We start from the raw sequence: 26,680 nt of genomic DNA on the forward strand, positions 1-26,680 counted from the left end.
ATATTTTATTTACTATATTTTATTTATTTATTTATGAATTTTTTTCTAGACAAAAATGGAGAACGATGTCCTCAAATCTTACCAAGAGCATACGGACGATTAAACGTGTCTTCAATTCGGTAGCAAGGTAGCTGACGAGCTAATAAAAAACCCACAAAACAAGAATCACACAATAGAAAACGAGAACAATAGCCACGTTCACCCGTCTATTCAGATTGTCTCTTTCATTTTGACTGGAATTTATAGGGAAAACCGCAGCAGACATTTAAACTGCGAAATAAGATTTTTTTTTAATACGCTTTGTCTCGAAATCATATGCCATTTTGCATGTTTTGAAGACCTCAAGAACACGTTGGAAGACATTTGAGAGACCAAGAAACAGGGATAGGGAAAGGAGTGAATGGCACAAAAAAACGCTGTTGCGTCTTGAAATGTATTGTTACATACCCATTCGGCAACACTTTACATCTCTGCCTAATCTAGAGTAGAGAGAACACTGGCAAGAAGGAAACATCGAGCTATCTTTCTAGCTACAATTATCACTGTAACAACATGGAACGCATGTGAACGTGCCACACGGGACCCAGAATCAGCAAGAAAGGCTGCAGGAGAAAGAAACAAGGAAGCGATCCCCTAACAGCTAATATAAAAGCTAGCTAGCTGTTGGCTAATAATATTATTTCTAATGCGCGACCAAGGAGTATGCGACTCGATATCAAGAGGTTAGTAATTATAACAGTTTACCACTAAAGTCACATCTTCAATGTGATCAGGTATCTACTACATTGTTTTTGCAAGATGCTGAGCAATATGAAAGAGGAAGATCATAGTGCAGGGAAGCGAATGGAGGAGAGATGACGGAGGACTTTGTGTGTAATTAATTGCTAATTTTATTAATTGAAATAACAAACCTTTTTTTAAATGTATTTCATGTACAGCATGTTCACTACAAAACATGTAGTGAACTAACTACGTACAGTAGCCAGTAAAGCAGTCACACTAGTTAGCTAGCTAAGGTTAGCTGCTAAGTTATTGGCTGCGCATCTATATTGTAGCTAGCTAGCTAACGTTAGTCATCCAAATCAATCTTGCGCTACAGGCCATAATACGTGCAGCCATGTATTATTACAGAAGTCCCTCCCAACAAACAACATTGCTATTTACATTTCAATCATGTTTTGTCAATACATGATTTATGTGCTAAGTAAATGCTTGTTGTGATTGTTAGCAAGCAGGCTAACAAGCTTGCTTGCCACAGCAGCTAGCAACGCCAATACTTGGTTGAATGATTTGTTTCCATCTAATGAATCAAACCCCAGTATTTACTGAATTATTTCCTATAAAACATGTCACTGGATGTAAGTTTACTGCGCTATAACACACCCATTTAATGCCTTGGCTTGATTGGCAAAGGCTCCTCTGGGGAGGCACACATTGAAATGACTGTTTTGATTTCACGAGTGCCTGGCTGGTACTAACATCTATCTCAGTTCAGTTTCTGCAATATCATGCCTCTGTCCCTCCTTACCCTCTCTCCTTCCTTAGCCCCTCTTTGTGTGAGATGGAGAGAGACCATACACTTGGACCATGTTTGGCTCTAATTTATAACATCCTATATTATCATCATCTATGCTTTTCACCCCCCCCCCCCCCCCCCCAAGCCAGCAAGGTGTCATTGCATTAATGTCTCATTATATTCCACACGTATCTGTTTATCTACATGGATTCATGCAAAGTATAGCCTAGAAATTAGGAATGGGCTGATATATGATTAATTTGAATATCGTGATATTTGACATTGATGATATATCGGGGAGTGCAAGACTATACTCTGTTTGATCTTTATAAATCAAAACTGTGCAGTTTTATCAGTTAGGCTGTATCAATATGTTGTAAATTAAGTCCAAATGAATTAACAGAGATGATTTAATGAGAATGCAACTAATATTGTAAATAAGCACACTAATTTTACAGTCTATTATGATTTAGTCATTAACAGCGCAAAACAATTTTTGAATATCGCGATATTTGGAGTAGTATATTGTAGAAGAGGTCTTCTCAAACATGGCCCAACCCTACTACACATCTGACATGATATCAAATACATTTTTATTCGTCACATGTTTCGTAAACAACAGGTGTAGACTAACAGTGGCAATGCAGTGACAACGAAAATAGAGAAATAATAGAAAAGTAATAATAGATACCCAATGAGTAACTATAACTGGGCTGTATACACGGGGTACCAGTAACGAGTCGACGTCCAGGGGTACAAAGTAATTGAGGTATGTGTTCATAAAACTAGGGATAGAGTGATTAGGCAACAGGATAGATATAAACAGTAGCAGACGGATATGTGATGAGTAATAAAAAAATAAAGATGTAAAAAGGGTCAATGCAGATAGTCCGGGTAGCTATTTGGTCAACTATTTAGCAGCCTTATGGCTTGTGGTAGAACCTGTTCAGGGTCCTGTTGGTTCCAGACTTGGTGAATCGGTACCGCTTGCTGTGCGGTAGCAGAGAGAACAGTCAATGAATCGGGTGGCTGGAGTCTTTGAGAATTTGTAGGGCCTTCCTCTGACAATGCCTGGTATAGAGGTCCTGGATGGCAGGGAGCTTGGCCCCAGTCATGTACTAGGCCGGATGCACCACCCTCTGTAGCGCCTTGCAGTTGCTATACCAAGCGGTGATTCAGCCAGTCAAGATGCTCTCAATGGTGCAGCTGTAGAACTTTTTGAGGCTCTTAGTGCCCACGCCATCTGAGGGCCATCTTTTCAGCCTCCTGAGGGGAAGAGTCATTGTCGTTCCCTCTTTGCGACTGTTTGTGTGTGTCGACAATGATAGATCCTTAGTGGTGTGGAAACCAAGGAACTTGAAACTCTCAACCCGTTCTTCTACAGCCCTGTTGATGTGAATGAGGGTGTGCTTGGCCCTCTGTTTCCTGTAGTCCACAATCAGCTCTTTTATCTAGCTGACTTTGAGGGAGAGGTTGTTGTCCAGGCACCACACTGACAGGTCTCGGACCTCCTCCCTATACGCTTTCTCATTGCCGTCGGTGATCAGGCCTACCACTGTCGTGTTGTCAGCATACTTAATGATGGTGATGAAGTCGTGCGGCCACACAGTTGTGGGTAAACAGGGAGTACAGAAGGGGACTAAGCATGCACCCCTGAGGCCCCCCCCCCTGAGGGTCAATGTGGCGGACTTGTTGTTGCCTACCCTCACCACCTGGAAGTGGCCCGTCAGGAATTCCAGGATTCAGTTGCAGAGGGAGGTGTTCAGTCCCAGGGTCCTTAGCTTAATGATGAGCTTGGTGGGCACTATGGTGTTGAATGCTGAGCTGTAATCAATGAACAGCATTCTCACAGGTGTTCCTCTTGTCCAGGTGGGAGAGGGCAGTGTGGATTGCTATCGAGATTGTGTCATCTGTGGATCTGTTGTGGCAGAAAGCAAATTGTAGTGGGTCCAGGTTATCTGGGGTGATGGTGTTGATGTTTCATGGCTACAGATGTGAGTACTACGGGGGATAGTCATTTAGAGGTTACCTTGGCATTCTTTTGCACAGGGACTATGGTGGTCAGCTTGAAACATGAAGGTATAACAGACTGGGTCAGGGAGAGGCTGAACATTTCAGTGATGACACTTGCCAGCTGGGCCTTGAATGTTAACCTGTTTTAAATGTCTTACTCGCGTCGGCTAGGGAGAGAGTGATCACACAATCGTTCGGGATAGCTGGTGCTCTCGTGCATGGTTCAGTGTTGCCTGCTTCAAAGCGAGCTTTCAAGGCATTTAGCTTGTCTGGTAGGCTGGCTGGGCAGCTCACGGCTGCTAGGCCGGCTGGGCAGGTCACGGCTGCGACTTCCACTGAAGTCCAAAAAAGCCTTTTGAATTATATCCGAAGGGAATCAGTTGTCGTTGTTAACAGGCAAAATATGCCTAACCCTCATGTAATTGTGCAGTAGATAGGCCTGTACAGTTGTTTCCTATAGGTTTTTAAATCAGTACTATGCCTTAAAGTACCATCCAGAGATTGTGGCACCAACATTAAACTTGGCCTCTTTTTAAAGGTTCTGAAAACAGAAGAAATGGATCCTAATGCAGTTCATCCACTGGCTGAAGGTCCACAGAGACAACGGTTGTGCCATCAGTGAGCACTTAATTTGAAACGCAGTTACTCAAAATGTCAGAGAGTGTAAACAAATGTCCAAGATCTAATGATGAATCATGGGACCATTAGACATTTCAAAGCCTATTCCCTCAGCCTAAAATATATCAGTTTAGTTGCCCACGCAATGCAATTTGAACCTCCCAAAACCCCTCAACATCCTCAGTCACTTATGATGCAATAATGATCTTCCTGGCCAGTCTCTCGTTCGAGGCAGGAACCACATTCTTCTTTACAGAAGAGAAGACCCAGGGCCTCAGTGCATTCGCCACGGGCTCTTTGATCATGGCTGTTTTGAGGAAATGTAGGATCACCTGTGATAGTTTCTAGAGTGAAGGGGCGAGGCGGGATTTGTTGTTGCAAGAAACAATATCTGTTAAGTTCCCGGGGCTTTGTGTTCCAAGTTAAGCAACTAGCTTGGGGCCTGTAACATGGGCTTGGGCTAAGAGTAAACCAACCCTATTTTTATTAGAGGCCATGGAATGCGGAGAGTCCATACACTCCCTACAGTATGTGCCCTGTTGTATTTGATAACACGGGGGTAAGGAGCATAGAGCATACACTAGCCTGTCAGCACTTACGGTGTCTGTCTGAGGAGTAGTCTAGAGAGCAGACTGGCCTCCTGTTGCCCACTAGTGTTTGCACTGTCAGTCTTTCTCTTGGTCTCTTACATGGGTCTATGAATGCACTGGCATGCGTGTTCAGTATGTTCACTGAATAAGCTCTTGTCCTTTCTCCTCTTTCCTTCTCTTTATCTATACTGCTCTCTTTGGCGCACACCCCAGTTTGTGTATGTTCCTGAACTGTTTGTCCTCCCTCCCATATGACATGAGGGGATATTCCGATTGGGGTGCTTATCTGTATTTGCAGTGCATATTTGTGCTAACCGGTCAAATTTTCTTCAGTTACTGCAAAGTGGATGTCCGGATGTTAACCTGTCTCCCGTTTTCCAGTTGACTGCCGTGTATGTAAAGTTTGTGTTGGCCGCTCTCCTCAGTTGACTGCAGAGGGGATGTCAGACAGTATGTGCATATGGTATAGTCTTACAGCCTATCTGTTATGTACAGTGCATTTGGAAAGAATTCAGAACCCTTCACTTTGTTACAGTACAGACTTACTCTAAAATGTATTAAATCGTTCCCCCCCTCATCAATCTACACACAATACCCCTAATGACAATTCAAAAACAAGTTTTAGAAATGTTTGCTAATTTGTTAAAAATAAACTGAAGTATTACATTTTACAGTACTTTGTTGAAGCTCCTTTGGCAGCGATTACAGCCTTGAGTATTCTTGGGTATGACGCTACAAGCTTGGCACACCTGTATTTGGGGAGTTTCATTCTTCTCTGTAGATCCTTTCAATATCCTGTCAGGTTGGTTGGGGAGCGTCACTGCACAGCTATTTTCACGTCTCTCCAGAGATGTTCGATCTGGTTCAAGTCTTGGTTCTGGCTGGGCCACTCAAATACATTCAAAGACTTGTCCCGAAGCCACTCCTGCGTTGTCTTGGCTGTGTGCTTAGGGTCGTTGTACTGTTGGAAGGTGAACATTCACCCCAGTCTAAGGTCCTGAGCACTCTGGAGGAGGTTTTCTTTAAGGATCTCTGTACTTTGCTCCATTCATCTTTCCCTGGTTCCTGACTAGTCTCCCAGTCCCTGCCGCTGAAAAACATCTCCAACTCTGGAGCTCTGTCAGAGTGACCATTGGGTTCTTTGTCCCCTCCCTGACCAAGGCCTTTCTCCCCTGATTGCTCAGTTTGGCCTGGTGGCCGGCTCTAGGAAGGTGGTTCCATACTTCTTCCATTTAAGAATGATGGCGGCTGCTGTGTTCTTGGGGACCTTCAATGCTGCAGAAAGTTGTAGGTACCCTTCCCCAGATCTGTGCCTCGACAGAATCCTGTCTTGGAGCTTTACGGATAATTTCTTTGACCTCATGGCTTAGTTTCTGCTCTGACATGCATTGTCAACTGTGGGACCTTTATAGAGATAGACAGGTGTGCCTTTCTAAATCATGGCCAATCAATTGAGTTTACCACAGATGGACCATTCAAGTTCTAGAAACCTGTCAAAGGATGATCAATGGAAACAGGATGCACCTGAGCTCAATTTTGAGTCTCATAGCAAAGGGGCTGAATACTTATGTAAATAAGGTATCTGTTTTTTGTGTAGATAAAGAATAGAATAAGGCTGTAATGTAACAAAACGAGGGACTGAATACTTTCCGAATGCACTGTATACATTTGTGTTTACCTGTATTGTTTTTTCTCCAGAGGGGAGGTCTGGCTGCTGGCATCTAGTATATGTAGTTTATATTTGTATTGACCTGTGTGTCTCCTCTCCCCAGTTGACTGCAGAGGGGATGTCAGGCAGTAAGGCTCTGGGAGGGGCACGGCGGCGGCGGACGCGGTGCCGACGCTGTCAGGCCTGCATGCGGACCGAGTGCGGCGAGTGCCACTTCTGCAAGGACATGAAAAAGTTTGGCGGGCCCGGAAGGATGAAGCAGTCCTGTCTGCTCCGACAGTGCACAGCCGTAAGTTAGAACACACACTAGTGATGGGGGGAGAAATCAGTTACATATCAGGATATTATTTTTGAGGTGTTATCATTTTTACAATATTGCAATATTGTTTTTTTCTGCTAGTTGGCTGTACCTGTACCAAAACTCCAGTATTTTTTCCTTCATAGCTTGTTCTCCATCTTTTTTTAAAATAGGCAGCCTATTTGTTTTCAGCAACTTATGCTCTCTCTTGTCCCTCTGCAGTAGACATATGGTGAGCAATATATTTGAACATTGAATCGCAATAAAATCACAGTATCGAATTGCAATACATATAGAATTGAGAATTGCAATATATATCGTATCGGCACCAAATATCGTATTGTGAGGTCCCCGGCAATTCCCAGCCCTAACACGCACTGCTGATTCTTGCCTCGTTACCAATATTATTCTACTCTCACTAGGAAAAGTGCCACTGCTCTATTGCATCCAAAAGTGAATGTATTAGTAAATGTATCAATTGTACAACTGATGCCGTTTTCTAGATAGGATGTAAGATTTGACACTAACTTCTGGAACATGCACAGTACATACATTCGGAAAGTATTCAGAACCTTTACCTTTTCCACATTTTGTTACGTTACAGCCTTATTCTAAATTGGATTAAAGAAAAAAATATTGTGTCCCATAATGACAAAGCGATAACAGGTTTTTAGAAATGTTTGCAAATGTATTAATTCAAAAACGGATACCTTACTTAGGTATTCAGACCCATTGCTATGAGACTCGAAATTGAGCTCCGGTACATCCTGTTTCCATTGATCATCCTTGAGATGTTTCTACAACTTGATTGGAGTCCACCTGTGGTAAATTCAATTGATTGGACATGATTTGGAAAGGCACACACCTGTCTATATAAGGTCCCACAGTTGACAGTGCATGTCAGAGCAAAAACCAAGTCATAAAGTCGAAGGAATTGTCCGTGAAGCTCCGAGACAGGATTGTGTCGAGGCACAGATCTGGGGAAGGGTAACAAAACATTTCTGCTGCGTTAAAGTTCCCCAAGAACACAGTGGCCTCCATCATTCTGAAATGGAAGAAGAATGGAATCACCAAGGCTCTTCCTAGAGCTGGCTGCCCGGCCAAACTGAGCTATCGAGGGAGAAGGGCCTTGGTCAGGGAGGTGATCGAGGACCTGATATTCACTCTGACAGAGCACCAGAGTTCCTATGCGGCGATGGGAGAACCTTCCAGAAGGACAACCATCTTTGCCGCACTCCACCAATCAAGCCTTTATGGTAGAGTGGCCAGACGGATGCCACTCCTCAGTCAAAGGCAAATGACAGCCCTCTTGGAGTTTGCCTGAAGGACTCTCAGACCATTAGAAACAAGATTCTCTGGTCTGATGAAACCAAGATTGAACTCTTTGGCCTGAATGCCAAGCGTCATGTGTAGAGGAAACCTGGTAAGATCCCTACGGTGAGGCATGGTGGTGGCAGCATCATGCTGTGGGGTTGTTTTTTAGTGGCAGGGACTGGGAGACTAGTCAGGAACGATGGAAAGATGAACAGAGGAAAGTACAGAGATCCTTAATGGAAACCTGCTCCAGAGTGCTCAGGACCTCAGACTGGGGCAAAGGTTCACCTTCCAGCAGGATAACGACTCTAAGCACACAGCCAAGACAATGCATGAGTGGTTCGGGACAAGTCTCAATGTCCTTGTGTGACCCGGACTAGAACCCGATCTAACATCTCTGGAGAGACCTGAAAATAGTTGTGCAGTGACGCTACCCATCCAACCTGACAGAGCTTGAGAGGATCTGCAGAGAAGAATGGGAGAAACTCCCCAAATACAGGTTTGCCAAGCTTGTAGCGTCATACCTAAGAAGACTCGATGCTGTAATCGCTGCCAAAGAAGCTTCAACAAAGTACTGAGTAAAGGGTCTGAATACTTATGTAAATGTTATTTACGGTTTTAATATTTTAAACATTTGCAAAAAATTCGAACCCTTTATTTGCTTTATCAATATGGGGTGTTGTGTGTAGATTGGGGGGGGGTGACAATTTAATACATTTTAGAATAAGGCTGTAACGTAACAAAATGTGGAAAAAGTCAAGGGGTCTGAATAGTTCCCGAGTGCACTGTATACTGTTGTCGTTTTCAATGTGTAATGAGATTTGATTGGCATCTGGTATATAGAGCACATTACCTAACCTATAGCTTAATTAACCTCAGTATCAAATATTGTAATTTATCTACATAAGACAGAAGTTAAGGTTGTTTTTCCTGTTACACAAACCTTCCACCCTGCCAAACAATAAACGTGAAGAAGGGAGTCTCCACATCCACTGCTAACATGTTGTGACCCGCGTCTTTTCCCAAACGTGAAAGGACGAGCTTTAAGAGCTTTTGGCATATCCCTCGCACTTATTGAGATCCCGTCTAAACAGAAACCACTGTTTAGACTGGAATATAAACTCACGTTGTTTATGATACACCATCGATTGACAACCCATTGACTACAGTTACAGTGCCTTCAGAAAATATTCATACTCCTTGATTTGCATAAATATGCACACCCATTTGACACTCCAAATTGAGCTCCGGTGCATCCAATTTCCTTTGATCATCCTTGATGTTACTACAACTTGATTGGAGTCCACCTGTGGCCAATTTAAATTGTTTGGACATGATTGAGAAAGAAAAACACCTGTCTACATAAGGTCCCACAGTTGACAGTGCATGTCAGAGCAGAAACTATACCATGACGTCTGAGGAACTGTCTGTAGATCTCTGAGATAGAATTGCGATGAGGCATATATCTGGGGAAGGGTATAAAACCACTTCTAGAGTTTTGAAAGTTTCCAAGAGCACATTGGTCTCGAAAAAATATGGAACTACCCAGACTCTGCCTGGAGGTGACCGTCCGACCAACCTGCGCAAGAAGGACCTTGGTCAGGGAGGTGACCAAGAACCCAATAACTACTCTGACAGAACTTTGAATTTCCTTGGCTGAGATGGGAGAACCTGCCAGAAGGAAAGCGGTCTTATATGTGCTTTTGCATGTATGCCAGTGGGTATGCTGTATATAGGGTTGCAAAGGGTCAGAAATGTATTGAGACATTTTCCATAGGAAGTTAATCCCTGGAATTTTGCTTAAATTCATCAGTCAGTTTACAACAGTGAACCTTTTTTTGTGGGATACACAAGGCAATACTAGGTCTTGTGGCATATTCTGGTTAAACTATCCCAAATTCAATGGAATTGCAACCCTCTGCACGGTGCATTATTTTATCACATGTGCAGCTGATTCTCAAGATCTTGCACACTAATGAGATTCTATTGAGCCCACATTACTACACTGTCTGAGCCAAGGACTATATGCTTTCTGGTAAGTTTTGATTACAATACTGGGTGGGGTGAATATATTTTATGACATACATGATTTTGTTTTAACTATTAAATAGTAGCCTACAGCAAGGTGTTTAAATAATTTTAACTTGTTAACAATTTCTGCTAGTTAGTTTATTCTATCATGTGGGTTTTAGCTTGCTTGAGCCTGCTAACTGAGGAGTGTTAATTCACCTGTTTCCATACATGTTTCATTTTATAACATGTATCTTACAAATTAATTGTTTAATCTAACTGCTTAACTATTTATCTGTACATGGAATTGTAAACTCAGCAAAAAAAGAAATGTAAATTTTTCAGGACCCTGTCTTTCAAAGATAATTTGTAAAAATCCAAGTAACTTCACAGATCTTCATTGTAAAGGGTTTAAACACTGTTTCCCATGCTTGTTCACTGAACCATAAACAATTAATGAACATGCACCTGTGGAACGTTCGTTAAGACACTAACAGCTTACAGGCGGTAGGCAATTAAGGTCACAGTTTTGAAAACTTAGGACACTGAAGAGGCCTTTCTACTGACTCTGAATATCACCAAAAGGAAGATGCCCAGGGTCCCTGCTCATCTGTGTGAACGTGCCTTAAGCATGCTGCAAGAAGGCATGAGGACTGCAAATGTAGCCAGGGCAATATTGCAATGTCTGTACTGTGAGACGCCTAAGACAGCGCTACAGGACAGACAGTTGATTGTCCTCGCAGTGGCAGACCACGTGTAACGACACCTACACAGGATCGGTACATCCGAACATCACACCTACGGGACAGGTACAGGATGGCAATAACAACTGCCCGAGTTACACCAGGAACGCACAATCCCTCCAGTGCTCAGACTGTCCGCAATCGGCTGAGAGAGGATGGAATGAGGGCTTGTAGGCCTGTTGTAAGGCAGGTCCTCACCAGACATCAGCGGCAACTACGTCGCCTATGGGCACAAACCCACCGTCGCTGGACCAGACAGGAATGGCAAAAAGTGCTCTTCACTGACAAGTTGCAGTTCTGTTTCACTAGGGGTGATGGGTGGATTTGCATTTATCGTCGAAGGTATGAGCGTTACACTGAGGCCTGTACCCTGGAGCGGGATCGATGTGGAGGATCCGTCATGGTCTGGGGCGGTGTGTCACAAGCTTGTTGTCATTGCAGGCAATCTCAACGCTGTGCGTTACAGGGAAGACGTCCTCCCTCGTGATACCCTTCCTGCAGGCTCATCCTGACATGACCCTCCAGCATGACAATGCCACCTGACATACTGCTCGTTCTGTGCGTGATTTCCTGCAAGACAGACATGTCAGTGTTCTGCCATGGCCAGCGAAGAGCCCGGATCTCAAGCCCATTGAGCACGTCTGGGAACTGTTGGATTGGAGGGTGAGGTCTTGGGCCATTCCCCCCAGAAATGTCAGGAAACTTGCAGGTGCCTTGGTGGAAGAGTGGGGTAACATCTCACAGCAAGAACGGGCAAATCTGGTGCAGTCCATGAGGAGGAGATGCACTGCAGTACTTAATGCAGCTGGTGGCCACACCAGATACTGACTGTTACTTTGATTTTGACGCCCCCCTTTGTTCAGGGACACATTATTCCATTTCTGTTAGTCACATGTCTGTGGAACTTGTTCAGTTTGTCTGTTGTTGAACCCTGTTATGTTCATACAAATATTTACACATGTTAAGTTTGCTGAAAAGAAACAGAGGCCTTTTTTTTTTTTTTTTTTGTATTTATTTTACTACGTTAAAAAAAATATATCTTTACAGGCCAATGCCACGGGCACTGCCACAGGCACGATCTGATGTGTGGAGACATTTCACTGCAGCTAATTTAGAAGGAAAAGCTGTGTACATTTTGCAAATACTGTGCCAAATCAAATGTGAAGAATGCAACAAAGATGCTGAATCATCTGGCCAAGTGCATAAAGTTAATTCAGCGCTCACCACACGCAACGTCTGACAAAAGTCCCTCTACTTCTATTCGATGTGAACATGATGAATCAGACAACTTATCGATAGCAACAGCTCATGGGCCTCCTGGAATCAGGTTTTTTGACTTAATGGAGGAACGTAGTCAGAGAAATTCTGATGAATGTCTTGCTTGAGCTGTGTATGCAACTGGTTCACCTCTGATGCTTACAGGCAATGTGTATTGGAAGAGATTTCTGAATGTTCTTCGCCCAGCATACACCCCTCCAACCTGTTGAACTCTGAGATACAGAGATCAAGTGGAGGTCAAGCAGACTGTATTGCAATCATCTCTGATGGGTGGCCGAATGTTCGTGGGCAAGGAACAACAGACACACCGGTCTCTACATTGCAGATGAGCTGAAGGCCGTCATCAATGACCTTCGTCCACAGAAGGTATTTGCACTGGTGACAGACAATGCTGTGAACATGAAGGCTGCTTGGTCTAAAGTGAGGGGTCCTACCCTCACACCACACCCATTGGCTGTGCTGCTCATGCATTAAATCTTCCCCACAAGGACATCATGGCACTGAAAACAATGGATACATTCTACAAAAGAGCCAAGGAAATGGTTAGGTATGTGATCAAGGTCCTCAAGTTATAGCAGCAATCTACCTCACCAAGCAAAGTGAGAAGAATAAGAGCACCACATTGAAGCTGCCCCGCAACACCCGTAGGGATGGTGTTGTCATGTTTGACAGTCTCCTGGAGGGGAAGGAGTCTCTCAAGAAATGGCTATATCACAGTCTGCCGATTATGGACAGCCCCATCAAGAGGATCCTCCTGGATGATGTATTTTGGGAGAGAGGGGTAAGCAGCCTGAAACTCTTGAAACCAGTAGCAGTAGCCATTGCACGCGTTGAGGGAGACAATGCCACCCTGTCTGATGTTCAGACTCTGCTTGCAGATGTAAGAGGAGAAATCCGTACTGTCCTGCCCACTTCACTGTTGCTCCAAGCAAAGGAAACTGCAGTTCTGAAATGCATCAAAAAGCGTGAAGACTTCTGCCTTAAGCTCATACACGCCGCAGCGTACAAGTTGGACCCCAAGTATGCTGGCAAGCGCTTCCTGTCTGTTACAGAGATCAACAAGGCCTATGGTGTCTTGCCACCTTGGCCTGGATGAGGGCAAGGTTCTTGGCAGTCTGGCGAAGCACACTTCCAAGCAAGGTCTTTGGGATGGAGATGCAAACATATCTCATCAGCCACCTAGTGGAAGGGACTTTGGATCTGAGGCTCTTTCCCCTATTGCCTCCATCATTCTCCAAATCCCACCAACATCAGCTGCCTCAGAGCGCAAATGGTCCTTGTTTGGGAACACACACACCAAAGCATATCCGGGAAAGTTTGAGGCTTTTTGAGCCTGACAATGAGCCATCCTCAACAAGGTTGGAAAGTGACAGTGAGCTTCAGAAACTCTGCAAGGAAGAATTGTGAGAGAATCCCCAAATCCAGATGTGCAAAGCTGATACAGACATACCCAAGACGACTCACAGTTGTAATTGCTGCCAATTGTGCTTTTATTGACTCGGGTGTGAATACTTATGTAAATTAGATTTCTGTATAAAATGTTCAATAAATTAGCTTTTTTTTTATTTTATTTTTTACATGCTTTCACTTTTTCATTATGGTGTATTGTGTGCAGTTGGGTGAGAGATCACTCATCAATTTTGAATTGAGGCTGTAACAACAAAATGTGCAATAAGTCAAGAGGAATGAATACTTTCTGAAGGCACTGTATGGCATACAACATGTCAACTGTTTTTTTGCTGCTTACATTCTGCAAATCGGCCTCTGGTTTAGCAAAGCTGTTTCAGAGAGCAAATGTCAACTAAATAGAGTAGTCATCCCCTGCATGAAAGTGGATAAGCTTGTTCAAACACCTTTAATGATTTAGGGTGTGATTTTTATCGATTTGGTTTGCGAATGCCTCAAATGGCGTAGACGGCTGGTTGCTTAGACGTGGGAAATGTGATGTGTTTCCTTGGTAACTGAGCACATTGTTACTTGGGTGTTATTTTTTGGGGGGGGCGGGCAGCAATTAGCAATTTGCTTTGATCAGTTATGTTTTCTCGACGGATAGCTGGGAGACTGATCTTGTGGCGAAGGAAGGAAATTAGGTTGTATACAGAGATACTAATCCACAGAATCTTTGCAGATTAGGTCTTTAATCTCATTTCTAATCGTTGGTCAATGGATCTTGGCTAGATTCTGTTGGCCTCAAACTTGTTTGGCTTGATAAGTGAGTCATTTTCAACTCGGTACAGTTTTTATTTTTTTGATAGTCAAAATTCCACTGTTGGCAGGTTCATGAAAATGTTGAGCTGGACAACTGGGGTAATGTGTCAAAGAAAATTAACATAATAAATACAGTGTTCTGTCCCCGTGCTTCTGAAAAAGCACTCCTCCCTTTACCTCCTTTAAGTGGCCGGCAAATATCTCTATATTAATGCATTTGCTTTCATCCACACACTCTCAATTAACTAGGTCCTCCTAAGAGCAGAAGGTGTCCAGTTTTGTTTTATTTATTCCTGAGTTTCAATTTAAATGCATAATAAATGTACCATCCGTAGTGAATGAATACATGGTTACAGCTCCACCTCTGATCCCTCTATCCTGAATGGACCCACATACAATATTTGATTTATGTACATATACACATTTATATTGGTTACGCACATACAGTATTTGATTTATATTGAATAAATATGATATTGTGTAACATGGTTATATAACGTGTTATGTTATTATTTTCTTCCTTGCAGCCTGTGTTGCCCCATACAGCGGTGTGCTTCTCGTGTGGGGAGGCGGGGAAGGAGGACACGGTGGACACGGAAGAAGAGAAGTTTAGCCTCTCTCTGATGGAGTGTACCATCTGCAACGAGATAATCCACCCCAGCTGCCTCAAGGTGGGGCCAGACCCTCTGTGTATGGCCGGCTGTCATAGCTGGAGACATGTGTGTGTGTCTCTCTTCCATTCATACGGTCTTAAGTCAAATGTCTGCTCTATCTAGTATTGGTTACATACATTTATTGATTGAATGATTATTGTGATTTCATTGTTTTATTTTCTCCAACCTACAGATGGGTAAAGCAGAAGGCATCATAAACGATGAAATCCCGAATTGTTGGGAGTGTCCAAAATGCCACAAGGAAGGCAAGACCAGTAAGGTGAGAACTGTGACTGGGAACACTGGTCTGTCAGACTCTGCTGATAAAACTAAACAAGAGAGGGTGACAAAGGACAACAATGATGTATGGATTAATCAATAATGGTTGATAAGGTAGGAGGATTGATTTGGAATGGAACACGTTAGTCCTTTATAGAGAATTTATTTGTGTAAATAAGCTCTTTAAATTGGAATGTAATTTTGTTTCATTGACCCGATCCCCATTTCATATACTGTAGTAGGCTATTACATATACAGTGCATTCGGAAAGTATTCAGACACCTTGACTTTTTCCACATTTCGTTATGTCACAGCCTCATTCTAAAATGGATTAAATAGTTCCCCCCCCCCAGTCTACACACATTATCCCTTAATGACAAAGCAAAAATAGGTTTTTAGAAATCTTTGAATAAAATAAACAGAAATATCGCATTTACCTAAGTATTCAGACCTTTTACTCAGTACTTTGTTAAAACACATTTGGCAGCGAGTTCAGCCTTGTCTTCTTGGGTATGATGTTACAAGCTTGGCACCTGTATTTGGGGAGTTTATCCCATTCTTCTCTGCAGATCCTCTCAAGCTCTGTCAGTTGAATAGGGAGCTGTTAGATCGGTTTCAAGTCCGGGCTCTGGCTGGGCCACTCAAGTACATTCAAAGACTTGTCCTGAAGCCACGCCTGCATTGTCTTGGCTGTGCGCTGAGGGTCGTTATCCTGTTGGAAGGTGAACCTTCGCCCCCAGTCTGAGGTCCTGAGCACTCTGGAACAGGTTTTCATCAAGGATCTCTCTTTGCTCTTTGTACCTTGCTCTGTTCATCTTTCCCTTTTATCCTGACTAGTCTCCCAGTCCCTGCTGCTGAAAAACAGCCCACAGCATGATGCTGCCACCATGCTTCACCGTAGGGATGGTGCCAGGTTTCCTCCAGACGTGACGCTTGGCATTCAAGCCAAAGAGTTCAATATTGGTTTCATCAGACCAGGGAATCTTGTTTCTCATGGTCTGAGAGTCCTTTAGGTGCCTTTTGGCAAACTCCAAGGGGCTGTCATGTTAATTCCTTTTACTGAGGAGTAGCTTCTGTCTGGCCACTGTACGATAAAGGCCTGATTGGTGGAGTGTCCTTCTGGAAGGTTCTCCCATCTCCACAGAGGAACTCTGGAGCTCTTGTCAGAGTGACTATCGGGTTCTTGGTCACCTCCCTGACTAAGGCCCTTCTACCCAGATTGCTCAGTTTGGCCGGAAGGCCAGCTCTAGGAAGAGTATTGGTGGTTTCAAACTTCTTCCATTTAAGAATGATGGTGTGTTCTTGGGGACCTTCAATGCGGCAGAATTTTTTTGGGGTCCACTCCCCAGATCTGTGCCTTGACACAATCTTGTCTTGAAGCTCTAGGGACAATTCCTTAAACCTCATGGCTTGGTTTTTGCTCTGACATGCACTGTCAACTGTGGGACCTTTTTATATAGACAGGTGTGTGCCTTTTCCAAACCATGTCCAATTAATTGAATTTGTAGAAACATCAAGGATGATCAATGGAAACAAGATGCACCAGAGCTCAATTTCGAGTCTTATAGGAAAGGGTCTGAATACTTATGTAAATAAGGTATTTTGGTTTAAAAAATTGGGGAAAATGTCTAAACCTGTTTTTGGTTTGTCATTATGGGGTATTGTGTGCAGATTGGGGGGGGGGGGTTTAATACATTTTGAATAAGACTAACGTAACAAAGTGGAAAAAGGGAAGGTGTCTGAATACATTCTGAATGTACTGTACATATTCTTCAATCCTCTTCCCCTTTCTCCACACATCAGGATGGGGGTGATGGCTCAGGGAAGAGGCGGATGGACAACGGGGAGGTGGGCCGATGGAAGCTGACCGACGATCCTCCGCCCACCAAAAAGAAACCCCCCTCTTTAGATGATGGGGGGCGGCAGGACGGTCACAAGAGGAAGAAGGAGAAGGAGCTTCCCCAGGACAGCGGCCCCAAAAAGAAGGTAGGACGATCTTGGTGAAGTGTTGCAGTATGCAGACCGAGTATACCAAACATTAGGAACACCTTCCTAATACTGTGGTGCATCCCTCCCCTTTTGCCCTCAGAACAGCCTCAATTCGTCGGGCATGGACTCTAAAAGGGGTAGAAAGCGTTCCACAGGGATGCTGGCCCATGTTGACCCCAATGCTTCCCACAGTTGTGTCAAGTTGGCTGGATGTCTTTTGGGTGGTGGACCATTCTTGATACACACGGGAAACTGTTTATCAACGCTGCTGTGTATCAAACCCAGCAGCGTTGCAGTTCTTGACACAAACCGGTGTGCCTGGCACCTAGTACCATACCCCGTTCAAAGGCAGTCTCTGACACAAATTATCTTTATTATTCCTCTTACTCTAAGTGAAAGAGCACCCTAGATAACACCTCTTCCTTTGCTGGTGAATGTCTTGCCCATTCACCATCTGACTGGCACACATACACAATCCATGTCTCAATTGTCTAAAGGCTTAAAAAAACTTATTTAACCTGTCTCCTCCCCTTCATCTACACTGATTTTTGAAGTGGATTTAACAAGGGATCAAAAAGGGATCATGGCTTTTATCTGGTCAGTCTGTCATGGAAAGTGCAGGTGTCCTTAATGTTTTGTATGCTCAGTGTATAGTTGCTAAGAGGCCTACTAGTTGTGACCAATTGTATGAATGCAGCTTGCCAACTCTTGTCTCTGTCTGACCTTTTACCTCAGATGAAAGGGGCGCATGAAAAACGCTTGAAAAAGGTAATTTCATGTGAACAAAATGTTAAGCTCTGTCATAAAGCACATGGTAACTACGAACTGGATTCAATCTGTATCGCTGAAGTTCCCCTAAATTTTGTTTTAAAGGTAATTCCCGATTGAGCCGACATCTGCAGTGTTTACCGTTGAATGCAGTCTTTGCGAATGCGCAAACATTGCCCTTGAATTTCAATCGAGGTATAACGTGAATCTTCTGGGATAAGGACTGAATCCAGCTCTTAGCTGAGTTCAAGTTATATTTCTCAATGGTAAAGGTTAGGGTTCATGCTCCTCTGTCACTCTCTTCACTAACGTTATCCCTCCCATGACAGAAACAGAAGCCTAACGTGTCAGAGACTGCAGAGTCCAATGGGCCCAACTCCTCCACCGGAGGTGGCCAGGGTTCCGGAGGGGGTTCCAACTCCACGCAGTCCCCCACCTCTACGGCCAGCCAGGACCAGCGCTCGCACCACCGTGAGAAATTGGAGCGCTTCAAGCGCATGTGCCAGCTCCTTGAGCGTGTCCGCGAGTCCAGCTCATCGAGCTCGTCTAGTTCTGAGTCCGACTCGGAGTCCGACTCTGACTCGCCTTCCGGTTCAGATGGCCGCCGCGGCTCTGAACCCTCATCCCCCGTACCCGTCACTTATAGCAACAGTGCAAGGGAGCGCAACCGGGAACGGGACAGGGAGAGGGACAGGCGGCTAGCGGAGCTGGGCTTCAGTGCCAGTGAGGACTCTGAGGGAGAGGGAAGTGTTAAGGAGGAGGAGGAGGCGGTGGAGGAGCAGGTTGTGGGAGACAAGCCTCGGCGTAGAGGGGAGGGACCTCCACGGGGCCGCAAGGGGCTCACGACGGACGGGAATGACGAGGAGAGTGGGGAGAGGAGTCGGAAGTCTACCCCATTGCCTCCACCCTCCCCTCTCTCCTCCACCCAGCCTCCACCTTCCTCCGGCCACGGCCCCTCGCCAGGTTCCGAGGGATTCTCCGGTAAGCGCAGCAACGGCTCTGAGACGCGCAATGGACGGACACGGGCGGGGGTGAGGGACCGGGAGACTCAGGAGAAGGAGAACGCCAACAACAGTAGCGGAGGCTCGGTGGCCAACCACCGACATGGAACTGGCAAGGGCAACAAGGGCAACAAGATCCGTAGCAACAAGCAAACAGGGTCCCAACCAACGTCAAGGAACAGTAGCAACTCTTCCGCTTCTACTGCCACTACCACATCCAATGGGGGAGGGGGGGGGCTGCTGAGCCCAGGCAGCAACTCCTCAGGGGGCATGTCAGCCCTCGCCGCCTCACCCCGGTCACAGCCGTCCCGGATGGCTCCACGTTCACAGATGATGAAACGCAGCCCCCCTGCTGTGCCCTCGCCTCCCCGGCCTGTTCAGATGGAGCGGCACTTGGTGCGGCCACCGCCCGCCTGCCCCGAGCCCCACTGCCTGCCCCTGGACAGCGGCTCCTCCCACGTGATGCCCCGCGACGTCTGGCTCCACGTCTTCCAGCACCTCAGCCAGAGGGAGCTGTGCGTCTGCATGAGGGTCTGTCGGACATGGAGCCGGTGGTAAGTCTAGACAAAAGGTTCAGATGTGGTCAGCATCCGGTTGGGCTGGAAGGGGGTGGTTCAACACAAACTTGTTTGGACCTCTGAGAAATGCATCTTTGATGTTGAGAACAATAGAAAACCATCCCTGAAAGGATATTCATTGACTGCAGTGGCTCAAATTCTGTGGCATACAGTAGACCAGACTTTCTTTTGTTCTCATCCCAGTCTTTTATTTTCTGTCTTGCTCTCTCAGGTGCTGTGATAAGAGATTGTGGACTCAGATTGACCTCAGCCGGCAGCGCTCTATCACCCCTCCTATGCTGAGTGGTATAATCCGCAGGCAACCAGTCTCCCTTAACCTGGGCTATACCAACATCTCGAAGAAGCAGCTCATGTGGCTTATCAACCGTCTACAAGGTATCTTGTGTTCATTCAACACCTCTGCCTCCCTACCACATATTTTTTCCATCAATATAGCCTGATCATGTCCTGTTGTAGTTGGGCTGTTGTCACCTCATTGCTGTATTGCTAGTCTGCCTCAGGGATTACGCTAACTCCTGGCCTCTTTCTCTCCCAGGTCTACTGGAGCTGAATGTGTCGGGCTGTCCCTGGTCCTCTGTGTCGGCCCTGTGTCAGGCTGCTTGTCCCTGCCTGCGTCTGCTCGACCTCAGCCGGGTAGAAGACATGAAGGACTCGCACCTGAGGGAGCTACTGGCGCCCCCTGCTGACACTCGGACAGGTTAGTGACGAGTCACTCACATGATTGATTAGCCATCCATAACCTGCAATACGAGGTGAACGCTATATTGGTGCAAACGAAATACAGTTGCAAATGCAGAGAATTGGTCTGTGTTAACACAGCCCTGGCTTCCTGAACAATTATTTTTGAGTTTTGAAGTTGAGTCTTTGCCTGACAAAGTGAAGTTAGGGTATATAAGTTATTCTGTACGAGTGTATGTGCCAAATACATTAAGATGTTACAGGTGTCAAGCTTATGGGCGTGTGGCAGCAGTGTGCAGGAGGGAGGGTCGAAGGTGTGAGAAATGTGCAGAAGGGCATGAGACAAAGGAATGTGTAGTATTGGGGAAAGTAGTGGAATGTGTTAATTATAGGGGTGCCCATGGAGCTGGGGATCAGAAATGTCCCATGCGAGAGAGGCAGGTTGAGCTTTCTAGGGTTAGAGTAGAGCAGAAGTTGTCATATGCTGAGGCAGTGAAGAAAGTAGAGGAAGATGGGTTAAGGGAGAGGAGTGGTGAGAGTAGTAAAGATATACCAGTACAGAGGGATAGGCCAAAAAGTTTCAGTAAGATTGGATTTTTAGCATTTATCGCAATGGTTATTATTTGGACTTTAGGGATGGATCTGAAGTCTCAGAAAATGGAGGTTGTTGTGGCAGCTGCAGAGGTATTTGGGTGTGCGAGACTTGACAGCAGGAGAGTTACAGGATGTGTTAAGTTGTGATGTCCCATCCTTTCAGGGTGATGTCATGAGGTAGGAATAAATACATTTAATTAGTGGAGTAGGGGGGTTCATTTTATTTTGTATAATTTTGAGATTAGTGAGTATAGTGTTAGATGGTAGGGTATTTATTTAGTACATTTTTCTTTTTCAAGTAAAGTATAAGGGAGTTGTACTCCAGTCTAGTAGGTGGCGGCGGTAATGCAACAAATTGGATGCCAACCGCTGTTAAACCTCATAGAAGAAGAAGTAACCTGCACTACACTATGGAAGGGAAGATGCCATGCTGTGTTTATTGGCATTTGTGACATCGTCTATCCAATCCATAAAATGTACTGTTTAATTTCACTGTACTGTCATGCTTGTTTCCAGTGAATATTGTTGCAAGTGAACAACCACTCCCTTTTCGTAGTCCAGTGGTTCGCAAACTTTTTATAGTCCCGTACGCTTTCAAACATTCAACCTCCAGTTGCGTACCCCCTCCAGCACCAGGGTCAGCGCACTCTCAAATGTTGTTATTTTGCCATCATTGTAAGCCTGCCACACACACTGTACGATACATTTATTAAACATAAGAATGAGTGAGTTTTTGCCACAAACCAGCTCGTGGGAAGTGACAAAGAGCTCTTATAGGACCAGGGCACAAATAATAACCAATAATTTTGCTCTTTATTTAACCATCGTACATATAAAACCATATTTGTTCATCAATATTTGTGAATAACTCACCACAGGTTAATGAGAAGGGTGTGCTTGAAAGGATGCACATAACTCTGCAATGTTGGGTTGTATTGGAGTCTGTCTTAAATCATTTTCCACACACAGTCTGCCTGTATTTAGTTTTTCATGCTAGTGAGGGCCGAGAATCCACTCTCGCATAGGTACATGGTTGCAAAGGGCATCAGTGTCTTAACAGCGCGATTTGCCAAGGCAGGATACTCTGCAATTCACAGAACCGCTTGTTGCAATTTCGGCGAGGCTCTCTTGTTCAGATATCGGTAAGTGGACTGGAGGCAGGGCAAGAAAGGGATAACGAATCAAGTTGTTTGTGTCATCCGTTTGGGGAAAGTAATTGCGCACCCAACTCAATCCAGTGCTTCGCTATATCACATTTGACATTTTCCGTAAACTTGAGTTAATTTGCACACAAAAAATCTTACAATGATGGAAAGACCTGTGTGTTGTCCTTGTTAATGCAGACAGAGAAGAGCTCCAACTTCTTAATCATAGCACATTGAATATAGAGTTGCGGAGAGTCCCTGTAATCTTAGATTCAGATCATTCAGGCGGGAAAAACAACACCCAGATAGGCCAGTCGTGTGAGAAACTCATGCAAGCGGTCAGACAAGTGAAAATGGTTTAGTAAAAAATGTAAGCTTGTCTCTCAAAAATACGTGTCAATACTTTGCCCCTTGATAACAGCTCATTTTTTGTATGTGAATCACATTTTTATTTGGCGTACCCCAATTTGGGAATACCTGTCCTAGTGCATTACAATGATAAACACACACTGTGAATCTTAAGTCCTGTAACATGTTTTGCTTTGTTCTTGGTCGAAAAGCTCATGGCGAGAGCAGAGGGGGGCGGTTCCAGAACGTAACGGAGCTGCGATTGGCCGGGCTGGACTTGACAGATGTCACGTCCCGCCTGTTGGTGCGCTACCTGCCCCACTTGACCAAGCTGGACCTGAGTCAGTGTGGCAACATCACGGACCAGACCATCCACACACTGACCTCCCCCATGTCTCCACTGAAAGATAGCCTCACCCACCTCAACCTGGCAGGTAAAGACTACACGGTAGACTCACTAGCCCCAAATACACCAAGGTAGGTACCCTGTTTTTTGTTTGTTTGTGTACTTGAGTATTGTAGGTTATCAGACTACTGATGAGCAGGGATCTGCTCCAGATACTGACCTCTTCTTCCCCCTGAGATGTTTAATCATGCTAAAGTAGCAACATTCAGAGATACTTGTTCTCTTGTTTCCCAACGATATCAACCTGGCTCCTGGTTGAAATATTTAAACCATGTTTACTGATTGAAGTGTTGCAGTCATTGTGGTTATGTAGGTTGACCGTTGGTTGTTAACCTCCTGTTGTTTTCTCCTGTCCGCAGGCTGTGTGAAGGTGACAGAGCAGTGCCTGCCCCTGTTGCGCCGCTGTGCCTCCCTGCAGAGCGCTGACCTGCGCTCCTGCACCTTGCTCACCCCCGATGCCTGTCAGCTCCTCTCCTTCCCTTGCCCTGATGATAGAGTGCTGCTCAAGAACAGCTAAGGGCCTGCGAAGCCCTCCTCCCGCCACCCCGCCCACATCAACCCCCGCCACACTACAGAGATAAGAGAACGAGAGGGACCCTGCGATGTGGGCAGTGAGCCAGCCACTGAGGGAAAAGGACATGGAGTGGGAGCTATGAAAGAGAAAAGTGGGATTAGAGAATGAGAGAACCATAGACCTTTGCCTACATTTCTCTGGATCGACTTGTTTGTGAAAGGACATCGTTGAAAATGTTTTAGCATGTACATATTCAATATCTGTACAATGGGTGTGTGTATATAAATTTAGTTTACTGTAAATTACCCAATCCGCCCCTTCCCGCTTTCCTACCCTCTCACCAACCATTATCCAGCTGACATGTGTAAAGGCACTGCACTGCGCCACTGTCTTGAACTAGCATCATTTGCACTCCATAATCAAAAGCTCCTGACGAACTAATCAATTTCCTCTTTCGTGGCGTCAGACTACGAAGAATGTACCCAATGCCAGAGGCTGCGCCCCATCGGAAGCCGTTTAATGTACAGACGAATGCTGGGCTCATGTTAGTGTGTGTGTATGTGTGTCTTTGTAAGTATGTGTGAGAGATGTAAACGGTGTTAATGTGACAGTTGGCGCAAGAAAGAGACGGAAACATTACCTGTGTACGTCGCCTTCACCACTAAGCTCTCTGCTGCCCTCAATCTTTCTGGGGGTTAAGGACATTCAAGGCCCTACATATCCTGTTCAACGGCCGGAGAGCCACTAGAGCCCATAACTCCTAGCCCCGACCACAACCCCTTATTTTCCTCTCTTTTCCTGCCCAACGTGCCGTTCTTATGAGGTCTGTCCATCCTTGTCAATCTGATTGTCCTACTCTGTACCCTGGACAGCCCTTCCCATCACACTCTGTCTCTCTGCTGCCCACCGTCTGTGCTGTGTGCGTACATTATGCAGAGAGCTGGACCTTGCTGTGTCCGACTGCAATGAACCATGCTTACCGTACTGTTTCATACCAGACCTGGAATTTGCCAAGGCCCCTTTCTTCACTGCTTCACAATGCCTGGCTGATGTAACATTATCTTGTATATGTGCAGACGGGTTCAGTCTAGATCACGACCACACCAACTTCCAGTGAATGACTGACACGTTTTGAGTATGACTTGGGAAAACTGTGTCGATATAAGAGACCGTCCGTTGCACTGCGCTCGCTGCGCCACGTGGCAGGGGGGATTAAAACGAAGGCTGACCCTGGTTGGACTTCTGCCTCAGATGTGAGGGACTTTGAAGATTTCCCCAGAATTGGGTTTTCATTTCAGTGTCCACATGCTGCTTATCTTCCAAAGCCAGGAACATCCCTGCCCATCCAACCTGCCTCGCAGTGTCATTACCTTAAAGGTCTTGTAGGATGAGGGTTTGATTGAATCAGTTGTAGCAATTCCCCAAATTGTTTCTCCATTAGGGTACCCCTGTGCATGCTGGGTTTGGACTCTAATCACAAATCCAGTGCAGTATTTTATTCAGGCTCAACTTTTTTAACCAATCAACTCTCAATCCAGTTCAGAGGCCAACGTCAACAGTCAGTTGTTCCTTTTCCTGCTCACCCTATCATTATTAATAATGGATGTTATCGGTTGAAACCAGCATGTACGGGAGGTTGTTCAGACCAGAGCCCAAGCTGTATTTCACTTGATTGAGCTGTATTGAATTAACATGAGCAGTATTTGACATGAGTAAATGCCATTCAGCTGAATGGGACTGCATTGGACCAGTTCAGACGGTAGCTATCGGACTGAACGGGCCAGTTCATTCAGTATTGGACTGGACATCACTTTGTCGTGCAATGCTGGACTCAACCATGCCAGGTTGGGTCAAGTGTTTCCCTTGTCACCTTCAATAGCGGTTGTCCACTTCCTGAGCCATGTTGATCTGTATTTGTGCTTCAGTGCCACAGTGGATCTTGCTGCTGTGTGCTATCTGGAACTAAACCCCACCAGCTCTAGGTGGGTTGGTGAACGGTCTTAAACCTCGATCTGTAATTCTCATCTAAATCACGTGTTTCCGTATCCTTTCAACTATTCTGTTTGTGATTCCATCCTCATCGTTTCAATTCCCAATACCATTATTAGAACTCAAATCAGCTTCCTTTGGGTATAACATGTAGGGCTAGAGACCTGCCAAGTAACTATAGAGCCACTAGACAAATGGTAGTTGTCCCAATGCATTCAGTTGTACAATTGACTAGGTATCTCTCTTTCCCTAAAAGGTTGGTTTGAAAGGTCACATGCCCAGCTTGGACAGTGATTTCATCTTTACCCAGTTGTGTATTCTAAATCGCTTCCAGTGTTCCTGTGTGAATTTATTGACTTGCGTACAAAGCATTGGTACCAAGATTGCACTAACTGATTGATCAGAAGACAATTTAAGAGGGGACACTGAGCTATAGTGTGCTTTTTACCCTGAAACAGTATCTATTAAAACAGGTCAAATTAAAACACAGCCAAATCATGAACCTTAAAAAAAGAACTTGATTCAAAAGTAGAACTAATTAGCTGTCCATGCTAGTTACCATTTAGCTGGGTAGTCCAGCGTGTTTCAATGTTAGCTCAGGTCGAGTCCTACTTTAGATCATAGATGAGTCATTGTTGTTTGCCACTAAGCTATGCTGCTTACAGAGCTGAGCTTACCACGTAGCAACTGTAATTGTGGTGGGCTGAGGCTTACAGCAAAGCAAATGTCCAATATATGGTGGAAAATTGCCTTGTGCCATACACTCATCCAAATCAATATTTAACTTTTCATAGACTGAATGGATCAGTTTTCCAAAAATGTTTACTTCCATCAGTAATGTGGGGTTGTTACTACTCCTCGTCATCCAGTATGTTCACCAGAGCACAATCTAGCATGCGAAAGCATATCAAAAGTTAAACTGACAACCACTTTCAGAGAGAAAATAAATGGGTAGCGGTTCATGGGAATTGATTCGGTTGTCCGATAAGGAAATTATTCCAGACTCAAATCTGTCATCTTTATCACTCCCAGCCTAGTCAAATTGACTCAGATTTGACCCCTAGATTGTACAGTATTGTCTCTACCAAACTGTATTGCACCAGAGACGCACTGGATCAACATTGTCATCATCACCTCTTGCCAAAATTCCTGCTTTCTTTGATAAGGGGCATTTTATCCATTTGTTTTGCTCTTGTTTATTTGTTCATTGTTTCTTCCATTGTGTTGATCAAAATGAGAAAGAAAAGTAGAACAATGTGAAAAAGAGACAAAAAGAAACTCAAGGCAGCTACTTTTGAGTGACTACTGTAAAATGACTAACTAAATAAAGACAGTGGGGTGTTTTTTACACTGTGTGGCCTCTGCTGATTTCTCAGATTTTACATGAAGTGATGTTGCCTACATAGCAGCTCACTCATAGTCCACTTTCAATGTAGCTGCTGGCAGTTTCTGAACTGGTGCACAAACCTGGGCAGCTGTGA

General features: G+C 44.8%; 1 protein-coding gene across 1 annotated transcript; it reads left to right on the forward strand.

Annotated features, from left to right (window-relative positions):
* LOC129828968 (F-box/LRR-repeat protein 19-like) lies at positions 1–26,547 on the forward strand. Its single transcript, XM_055890322.1, has 11 exons — positions 1–722; positions 6,510–6,695; positions 14,785–14,928; positions 15,104–15,190; positions 16,993–17,175; positions 17,914–17,946; positions 18,276–19,501; positions 19,737–19,900; positions 20,061–20,222; positions 22,503–22,724; positions 23,056–26,547. The coding sequence occupies exons 2-11, from the start codon at positions 6,525–6,527 to the stop codon at positions 23,211–23,213; spliced, it is 2,550 nt and encodes an 849-aa protein (XP_055746297.1). The 5' UTR covers positions 1–722; positions 6,510–6,524; the 3' UTR covers positions 23,214–26,547.
* Positions 26,548–26,680: the final 133 nt, after the last annotated feature.

Source organism: Salvelinus fontinalis, chromosome 2 (genome assembly GCF_029448725.1).
Source record: "Salvelinus fontinalis isolate EN_2023a chromosome 2, ASM2944872v1, whole genome shotgun sequence".
Classification (NCBI taxonomy): Eukaryota; Metazoa; Chordata; class Actinopteri; order Salmoniformes; family Salmonidae; genus Salvelinus; species Salvelinus fontinalis.